The 9,926-nt window shown below is 43.5% G+C and overlaps 1 protein-coding gene across 8 annotated transcripts; it reads right to left on the bottom strand.

Annotated features, from left to right (window-relative positions):
- Positions 1 to 1,252: 1,252 nt before the first annotated feature.
- On the bottom strand, positions 1,253 to 8,311 carry tipin (timeless interacting protein). Of its 8 annotated transcripts, none has more exons than XM_045225287.1 (8): positions 8,209 to 8,311; positions 6,483 to 6,621; positions 6,123 to 6,220; positions 4,547 to 4,622; positions 4,265 to 4,387; positions 3,685 to 3,748; positions 2,379 to 2,777; positions 1,253 to 2,063 (listed from the first exon to the last, which is right to left on the bottom strand). In XM_045225287.1, the coding sequence occupies exons 2-8, from the start codon at positions 6,555 to 6,557 to the stop codon at positions 1,501 to 1,503; spliced, it is 1,398 nt and encodes a 465-aa protein (XP_045081222.1). In that variant the 5' UTR covers positions 6,558 to 6,621; positions 8,209 to 8,311; the 3' UTR covers positions 1,253 to 1,500. The 8 variants fall into 8 exon arrangements, with proteins under 8 accessions (XP_045081222.1, XP_045081218.1, XP_045081224.1 ...); XM_045225283.1 differs by having other exon boundaries at positions 6,127 to 6,220; positions 8,209 to 8,310; XM_045225289.1 differs by lacking the exon at positions 8,209 to 8,311 and adding an exon at positions 6,816 to 7,203.
- Positions 8,312 to 9,926: the final 1,615 nt, after the last annotated feature.

Genomic DNA, 9,926 nt, shown 5'->3' with positions numbered 1-9,926 from the left:
ACCATTGATACATACAGGGGTTCAAATGTCCATGTCTCAACACTTTCTAAATTCCAAAACTACCCCTCTGTGTCCCCGACTCCTGTAGATCTGAAATGATATAATAGGTGTCAGCTAAACGGAGCTACGGGAGTGGCTCAGAGTAGACGCTAAGGCTAGATTTGTACCTGGAAATACATCGTCTGCACTCCTCTTGAAGGCAAGGGAACGTTAAACACTCCTGTCCTTAACCAACACGGAGGGGAAAAATAACTAAGAAAAATGGATGGACATCATTACAAAAAAAACCTCTTCACATGAATCTATCAATAAGAGTCCCTTTCTGTATTGATCCGTCCCTGCACATCCATACACCCCTACAAGTGAATCACAGTCTGTCATATTGATATCTATTATAGAAGAAAAACAAGTAGAATGCTGCCGTGTTTGGCTTATGGTTCTCCACATGAAATGGTTGGGAGTATATCAAGAGTACAACTTATTTTATTTTTCTGTGGCTTGTGATGGGGTTTTATTTTTCTATGGCTTATTTTGAGGCATTTTCTATGGCTGGTGATGGGGTTTTATTTTTCTATGGCTTGTGATGGGGTTTTATTTTTCTATGGCTTGTGATGAGGTGTTTTATTTTTCTATGGCTGGTGATGAGGTGTTTTCTATGGCTGGTGATGGGGTTTTATTTTTCTATGGCTTGTGATGGTGTTTTATTTTTCTATGGCTTGTGATGAGGCGTTTTCTATGGCTTGTGATGAGGTGTTTTCTATGGCTTGTGATGGGGTTTTATTTTTCTATGGCTTGTGATGGGGTTTTATTTTTCTATGGCTTGTGATGAGGTGTTTTCTATGGCTGGTGATGAGGCGTTTTCTATGGCTTGTGATGGTGTTTTATTTTTCTATGGCTTGTGATGAGGCGTTTTCTATGGCTGGTGATGATGCGTTTTCTATGGCTGGTGATGAGGCATTTTATTTTTCTATGGCTTGTGATGAGGCGTTTTCTATGGCTGGTGATGAGGCGTTTTCTATGGCTGGTGATGAGGCGTTTTCTATGGCTGGTGATGAGGCGTTTTCTATGGCTGGTGATGAGGCGTTTTCTATGGCTGGTGATGAGGCGTTTTCTATGGCTTGTGATGAGGCGTTTTCTATGGCTTGTGATGAGGCGTTTTCTATGGCTTGTGATGAGGCGTTTTCTATGGCTTGTGATGAGGCGTTTTGCTCAGAAGAGCAACAAGGAAAGAAAACAGTACTCTACGGCAGGATGTTTGGCCCGTATGGCAACATTTATTAAAGAGGAAAAATGGTCGATAACACATGACCACGTTTTTAGATTTGTATAAAATGCATTGAAAATGTCCTTGAACAGAGAGAAAACATCCTCAGATTGGTTGGCAGTCCTAGAAGACAGCGTCCCTTAGTGCTGGGTGAGTGTGTATGCTTACAGTGGGAGCCATGGCGATTCTGTCCTGTGTGTCTCCCTGTCGCTGCTGTCTTCCTGCCATTGCTCATCTCAGGAACAGGGCTGGCTGGCTACTGCTCCCTCACACAGCAGGGAGTCAGGGGAGAGGGAGTCAGCCTCAGCAGGGGAAGCCGTGTTTAGAGCTCTGTCCCTGGGGTGGTCTGGCCTGCTCTGGCCCTGGTCCTCTGGGTCCGGGTCTTCATCCTCCCCGTCCTGCTGCTGCTGGCTGGGGAAGGGGTGTGAGGAGGAGGCGGAGCTGGTGGAGGGTCCGTCTGCTGACTGGCTGGAGGTCATCTCCTGGGACTGGGAGGTAGAGGGTCCGTCTGCTGACTGGCTGGAGGTCATCTCCTGGGACTGGGAGGTAGAGGGTCTGTCTGCTGACTGGCTGGAGGTCATCTCCTGGGACTGGGATTTAGAGGGTCCGTCTGCTGACTGGCTGGAGGTCATCTCCTGGGACTGGGAGGTAGAGGGTCCGTCTGCTGACTGGCTGGAGGTCATCTCCTGGGACTGGGAGGTAGAGGGTCCGTCTGCTGACTGGCTGGAGGTCATCTCCTGGGACTGGGAGGTAGAGGGTCCGTCTGCTGACTGGCTGGAGGTCATCTCCTGGGAGCCACCTGAGAGAGGGAGGGAGAAACCTTATTGTCCTCCATCAAGGGTAAAATGGAAATGTATCTATTGGATTGTCAACAATGCAGCACATGAAGTTAGTCAGCGTGATTGAGAGGGGTCAGCTCGAGCAAGCAAGGCTCAGCGCACAATCACTGATCTACACAGCTAGCATCCCAAATAACTAGTCATGTGATCAAGATTAGTGATTGTGCCCAGCACCTTGATCAGGACGATCCCCACCAACATGCTCAATCTCAGGTAGTTTCGATTTTTTTTGGCACTGTCAAAAATGTCCGCCTAAGTGTGATGTAGTGTCTGACCTGTGTGTTGCTGCACGCGGGCCAGTCTCCTCTCTAAGGCTAGCTGTTTGTTCAGTTCTATACGTCTCTGCTGCTCCTCTGTCAGGGAGGGGGCTGGGGTGGAGTGGACCGGACCAGCCTGAGAGGAGAGGAACTGGGAGGGGGCTGGAGTGGAGTGGACCGGACCAGCCTGAGAGGAGAGGAACTGGGAGGGGGCCGGGGTGGAGTGGACCGGACCAGCCTGAGAGGAGAGGAACTGGGAGGGGGCTGGGGTGGAGTGGACCGGACCAGCCTGAGAGGAGAGGAACTGGGAGGGGGCCGGTCCTGGGGGGTTTTCAGCGAAACCCCCGTCTCCAAACGGGTCTGGGTCGTCATGGTTGACGACACGTCCGTCACTCGATGCCACTGCGTCGTCGTCACCTGGATCAATGGAGATGGGTCAGTTATAACGCTGAATCCCACCTGGATCAATGGAGATGGGTCAGTTATAATGCTGAATCCCACCTGGACCAATGGAGATGGGTCAGTTATAACGCTGAATCCCACCTGGACCAATGGAGATGGGTCAGTTATAACGCTGAATCCCACATCTCATTTTCTAAATCAGTGTACAATTCAGTTCATGACTGCTAGAAATCAATACAAATCTACTACTACATCATATCTACCCCTAGACACTACTACTACTACTACATCATATCTACCCCTAGACACTACTACTACTACTACATCATATCTACCCCTAGACACTACTACTACTACATCATATCTACCCCTAGACACTACTACTACTACATCATATCTATACCCTAGACACTACTACTACTACATCATATCTATACCCTAGACACTACTACATCATATCTATACCCTAGACACTACTACTACTACTACATCATATCTATACCCTAGACACTACTACTACTACTACTACATCATATCTATACCCTAGACACTACTACTACTACTACATCATATCTATACCCTAGACACTACTACTACTACTACATCATATCTATACCCTAGACACTACTACTACTACTACATCATATCTATACCCTAGACACTACTACTACTACTACATCATATCTATACCCTAGACACTACTACTACTTCATATCTATACCCTAGACACTACTACTACTACTACATCATATCTATACCCTAGACACTACTACTACTACATCATATCTACCCCTAGACACTACTACTACATCATATCTATACCCTAGACACTACTACTACTACTACTACATCATATCTACCCCCTAGACACTACTACTACTATTTTCTAACACTAATGTAGTTAGTGACATTTTCTTCTTACCATCGTTGCCTATGAAGTCTTCATGTATTAACGGCATGTCCAACCGTATTCGCTTGAGACAGGTCTGAGAAATAAAGCAAGAATTCAGATGATCATACTTACTACTTCCACCCTACATTCATGCTGACTCCACCCCACTTCAGGATGTTGATTATAACAACGAGGGTGTATCAGTCTGACCTGGATGTTGATTATAACAACGAGGGTGTATCAGTCTGACCTGGATGTTGATTATAACAACGAGGGTGTATCAGTCTGACCTGGATGTTGATTATAACAACGAGGGTGTATCAGTCTGACCTGGATGTTGATTATAACAACGAGGGTGTATCAGTCTGACCTGGATGTTGATTATAACAACGAGGGTGTATCAGTCTGACCTGGATGTTGATTATAACAACGAGGGTGTATCAGTCTGACCTGGATGTTGATTATAACAACGAGGGTGTATCAGTCTGACCTGGATGTTGATTATAACAACGAGGGTGTATCAGTCTGACCTGGATGTTGATTATAACAACGAGGGTGTATCAGTCTGACCTGGATGTTGATTATAACAACGAGGGTGTATCAGTCTGACCTGGACTTCTTTCTTGCTGCCTAGTGTCTCCAGTTTGTCTATGAAGTCTTCAAACTGTAGTTTGGGGTACAGCCTGTGAGCCCAGTTCTCCATCCTCTGCATCAGCACCCGCAAGTCCTCAGCCTGGTGGAAAACACACACAAAAACACACCCTTTAGCTACTGTGGGAGTTACCTGGGTAACCTTTTGGCAATCGATGCCTTTCACTTTGAGTAAAAAATAAAATAGGCAAAACATACCATCTGCTCAACAGACAATACTTGAATCAGCTGTTAGCTTTACCTCGTGTCCTTTGCCTTTGAAATGAACGTTGTCAAACAGGGTGCGAAGAGCCGGAAGTCCTCTTTCTGATGTCAGCCTGGAGTAAAACATGTTAACAAAAACACTGGCTATTGAACTTCAAGCATCAAACAGCTCTGCAATGTTGCTGCCAAGACAAAGAGAATCCACAATGATTTGATCATCAAAAGCTGGCAGTATTTTTTTACAAACTCCTTTGATTGTTACAGAACAGGGACAATATGCAACAATTCTATTTCATATGAATCTAACTTTCTATGATGTGACTTTTCTCCCATATGGACCAATCTCATGCCTAACTGAGGGGGGTTTTGCCATGGTTAGTTGGACCAAGAGTTACCAATCACTCTCTGAACACAGTCACACAACACACCCACACACAGCCTAGAAACCAGACATTGAATTTCACATCCGGCATAAATGAGCGTTTGGATTAGGAAGGTTCTCTCTCACGACCTCTACAAGCTATAATGTTGAATATAATTATATTTTAACTTACTTTACCGGTTGTCCGTGTGCTTGGTCCTTTTGCAGGTAGGACTGTGAGGCAATGAGTATGTTTACATGCACACAAATAAGTCGATATTAAACTGATTATGGCAGAAGATAGAGTATGGTATTAGTAATGTAAACACCTTACTCTGTTTATCTTTAAATCGGTGTACGGTCATAATCAAAGTAAGCATACGCCAATTAAAACACCAGGTTTTCTGAGCAATCGTTGGAATTATTAGGACATGTAAACACCTTAATCAACATTCCAGTTGTGTTTTTGATCTGGGCATGTGTTGGCACCAGCCGACCGAGCCTCCCTCTTTAGCACGAGTTAAGTAAGTTAGGAACAACTGAATGTATGGGTCTTGGAAATAGTTTTCACATACAAACTTTACATGTCCGAACTCAGAATCAAATATGCTTCCCAAAAATAACAGGTTGACTGTGATAGAACGTTTATTTTGATTGATGATTTTCTGCATTTATCAGAGCGCTATCAGGTAGCCTGATTTCAGATGTGTCCATTTAAAAAACAGGATTATTAGGGGAATCATTATTTTCGACAAAAGCATGTAAACGTTTTAAAAATCAAACTATTATATTAATCTGACTATCCACAATAAATCACATTATTGTGTGCATGTAACCGTACTCAATATATCCACAGGAAAGTATAATTACACAACTTTTCAAAGCGCTGGTTGGGCTTTCATATTTCTATCACCTGAAGCAAGCGCACAAGATGAAAACATGCATACTAGCCAAGCTGGTGCACCTGATCACATGGTTCTGCGAATGCGTCGGGTGATAGAAATCTGAACGCACTACCAGCGCTTCCAAAAGTTGCCGTAATTATACTTTCCTGTGGATATATAGTCTCACGTTTCTAACCACCAAAAGGACCAACCACACGGACAACCGGTAAAGTATGTGACAATATCATTTTATTCAACATTCTGGCTTGTAGAGGTTGTGAGAGGAAACGTTCCTGATCCAAACGTTAATTTTTGCCCGACGTTGAATACAATACAATTCAACGTCAGGCCTCCAGGCTAATACGCACCTACCTCTGAGAGTCCAGTTTAGGCTGTGGTCTCTTGACGCCTCTCCTCTTGGCAGCAGGGACTTCAGCCAACTTGGAGATCTCTCCGTCGCCCTCCCCTGAACAACCATCATGAGATCAATGGAAACCATATCTACCCATTATATTGTCATTGATTGTCTGTAAGCAGCAAGTTTCCCAGCTGTGTATATAATGATGATGTCATATCACAGAGTCCGCCAACAGGTTTGTGTTGGGTATTGTGTGCAGCCTGGTCCCAGATCATAAGCATGACAAGCAACCGTAGCAGTTTGCAAAAACAGCACAACCAGATCTGGAAGCAGGCTAGGTACTGTGAGCTATAGTTGTCATTGTCCTCACCTGTAAAGGGATCTCCTCCCTCTCCTGGTGAGAAGGGAGGAGGGAGAGGAGGGAAGGTCTCATCCATGTTGTCATTGTCAGGAATGTCAAACAAGCCGTTCTCCAGTGGATCAACCATGGTTCATCTATCACTGGGCTCCTGCCGCAAGAAAAGAGGCAGATTAACGTTTGACGTTTTATTGTCGCGTGCACGAGTACAGTGAAATGCCTTTCTTGCAAACTCTTTTCCCAACAATGCAGTAATCAACATCAATATATAGTACTATAAAATAGAACAAAAACACACAATAAATAGAAATAAGAAGAACACGGGAAAGTAAGTGAGATATATACAGCTACCCTAGCTTCACCTAGCTCTCAAACTCTAGGCGGCATTCTGCCTTGTCCCTACAGTTCTCAGACATTAGCTTCGTCCAAGACTGCCTCATGTCAACTACAATCCCGACACTGTGTTTGAATGTTTATAAATGTCAATAAACATTGCTTGCGTATCGGCGTCCTCCTTAGGACTGATGGCTAAGCTAGCACACAGCGTCCTTCGCTCCTTCGCCGTCGTTAACAGAACTGCGGGAAAACAACTTTTTCTTCTTCAAGTTTTATTAGCGAATCGCAACCAACTGACAGGTGCATACACCGCCACCTACTGTACTGGCGTGTGAGGCCGTTCATGACCTATCTATACCACTATATTCTCTTAACTAACCCTGCATTTCTAATAAAATGAAATAATTCCTTACAAACCTCACTACTCCCATCACCCCACCCACTCTCCATTCCCGTCCAACCTCTCTGACCGTGTTAAACAACCTCTCCATTTCTACATCATGTATTTCACAAAGTAATAATAATAATCATACATGTCCTCTACCATACTGCCATTGCACATTCCAGTAACATGTTTCCTTATCAATTTCAAAGATGAATTCAATCCCGTATGCCCTAATCTCATCCTACACAACCTCCTCCCTTCTGTTCCCATTATATGACACCATCTCCCGTACATATTTCCTTGCGCTATAAAATGTCTGCCCTTACTCACCCCTGCAGAAGACGCCTTCGTCCAATGACTAATGTATTGGAACTGAGTCATGATCAAGGGCTAAGACATTAGTAACGCTAGCTTCTGCACCTGACTTACAGCCAGTGTCATTCTGAGTTTTACTAGCTAACTAGACGTTAGCCAATAGCTTACCGACTAGTTGGCTCCCATTCTATAACCTACTTAGCCAAGTTAGCTAACTAGCTGCAATAACGTTAGCTACACCAGTCATAGCGTGAGGAGTCAATGTTTACAACACAGACAAACATAACGTCGTAACCCGAACAAAAAGCAAGGCTTCTATTTTTGACTTTATGTTTTGTTTTACCCCATATGTAACTGTGTTGTTGTTTTTTATCGCACTGCTTTATCTTGGCCAGGTCGCAGTTGTAAATGAGAACTTGTTCTCAACTGGCTTACCTGGTTAAATAAAGGTGAAATAAAATAAAATAAATAAAATTCTAGATTGATTGGCTAGCAGCTAACTAACCTTCCAGCTTCCATGAGTAACCTAGTTAGCGTGGTAGCTAGCTCCAGCGCTATGTTAGCTAGCTAATTGTTGTTTGCTGTTGGAAACTGATAGATTCAAGAAAATTAAGCGACATCCCATCAACGTGATGCAGAAGTGCATCATAAGACAATGTCGTCCTTAGTATATGGAGAAGAACTATAGCTGGAGCACTTTACCTGAAAATGAACAGCTGCTACCGTATTCTTTCTTTCGACCGCTTGTCTTCTGCCGGGTTTTTGCAATGCACCAATCAACTGCTTGTTCGTGTTGGCAATAGAAAACGCTTTTTTGGGCATACTGCCCTCTACTGCTCTGGAATGTCATGCAAGTGACTATGTAATGGCAAAAATGTATATTTCCACCTAAATAGACATAGCTACCAAAGTAACTGCTTTTAACAAACTGTTGGCCTATTCTAACTGTATTGTTTCAATCAAAGCACACATTTTGCCTAGTGGCGTGCCACATGAGAGAAATGCGACCATTCGCACAATCATCCTGAAATCTCATAATAAATTAGGTGGTGTTTTTTGTTGTTGTCTTAGAGTAGCGTTATACTATGCTATTATATTCAGTTCCGTTACATAGAATACTAATTACGGAGAGGCTGCATTTTTCCGAATTCTCTGGAACCCTCTTCCCATACTACTTTTACGTCACACAGTCTATGCTCTACTCCTTCGGCTGCCTAGAGAATTACAGGCTACTCTGGCGAATGGTGTCGTTTAATAAAGTTAGATCAATTAATACATGGTCAAAGGTTACCCTCCTCTCTCCTTCGTATTCTTGGCATAGAGATCATGGATATAACCTGTTTTAGTATGGACATTGCCATCATCCACCATTTTAAAATAGTCAACTGGGTGGGGATTCCTATGCATTGTAGCCTCAATGGCGCTCCCCATGCTGTCACAGACGCTATAATGGCACAGATATAAAGATGAGTCCTCTTTCTAATGCTATGATTCTTGCAGAAACACCCTTTGTGTTACCTCCAGTGGCGACCCCTCATTCATTCTGTTTTGAGCCCCACATTTTTAGCAACAAAAATAAAATACCAAATAGAGGGGGCTTGCCTGTTTTGTATGTGATTTGGTCATTAATATGTGTCACATATCAGTTTGCAAACAATGTAAAAAAAAATATATATATATAGAATTGAGTTAATAAAGCGGCATACAGGTCTCTTTGTTGTTTTCTTGAGTAAGGCAGCTCCAAAATTCAGGTGTTTCAGCCTAGCTCACTGTTTTCTGTGGTGGTGGGGCAAGAGCAGAAAATAGGAGAGTTGCGCCGTGATTGGCTCAGTGTTCTGTCACTACATCCCTGCCAAGTCTAAATCCTTAGTAAGGGTAGACATCGAAGATTCAAGCCCTTTGGGTCCTGCCATAGAGTTACATTAGAAGTGCCCTTCCAACAAGGCTAAAGGTCATTGGCCACAGATAGAATTATGTCAAATCACGTTATATATACAGTAGCTTTGATTGGACTGATCATGTCAACATCTTACTTTCAAAATCTAAGCTAGCAGCCATCATCATGAATCAAGTCGACAATCCACTGGCAAATCCTTTTTAATCCTTGTCATATGAAGAGAAAATATAGCTAAAACGTATAGGTGCTCATCTGCCATTGGACATAAACATTACACAACAAGTTGGAAATCACAAATTCAACAATGAGTGGTTTGGAAGGAATCGGTGACGGCGGCTAACTGCAAGCGTTGCAACCGGGAAGTCGGGAATAAACGAGCTCCGACTGGGAAAAATACGTTTTGAACGTCCAGCTCGGAATTGTAAATCCTGCCTCTTTCTCTTTCTTTGATGAACATTTTTTCCCCACGAAGAACCTCTGCGCCACCTTCCTGTTCAAGTGAGCACATCACAACAAGGTGAGT

This window comes from Coregonus clupeaformis, chromosome 15 (assembly GCF_020615455.1).
Source record: "Coregonus clupeaformis isolate EN_2021a chromosome 15, ASM2061545v1, whole genome shotgun sequence".
NCBI classification, from domain to species: domain Eukaryota; kingdom Metazoa; phylum Chordata; class Actinopteri; order Salmoniformes; family Salmonidae; genus Coregonus; species Coregonus clupeaformis.
The sequence above is the reverse complement of the archived record's forward strand: the minus strand, read 5'-3'. Positions and strand labels throughout refer to the sequence as shown.

What these genes read in the sequence shown, in the direction of transcription:
- tipin (XM_045225283.1), bottom strand. Translation starts at nt 6,600, where the DNA reads ATGGTTGATCCACTGGAGAACGGCTTGTTTGACATTCCTGACAATGAC. An exon ending in AGACTTCATAGGCAACGATG is followed by an intron (nt 2,778 to 3,684) that starts GTAAGAAGAAAA and finishes CCATTGATCCAG; the next exon opens with GTGACGACGACGCAGTGGCA. An exon ending in CCGCGTGCAGCAACACACAG is followed by an intron (nt 2,064 to 2,378) that starts GTCAGACACTAC and finishes TCCCTCTCTCAG; the next exon opens with GTGGCTCCCAGGAGATGACC.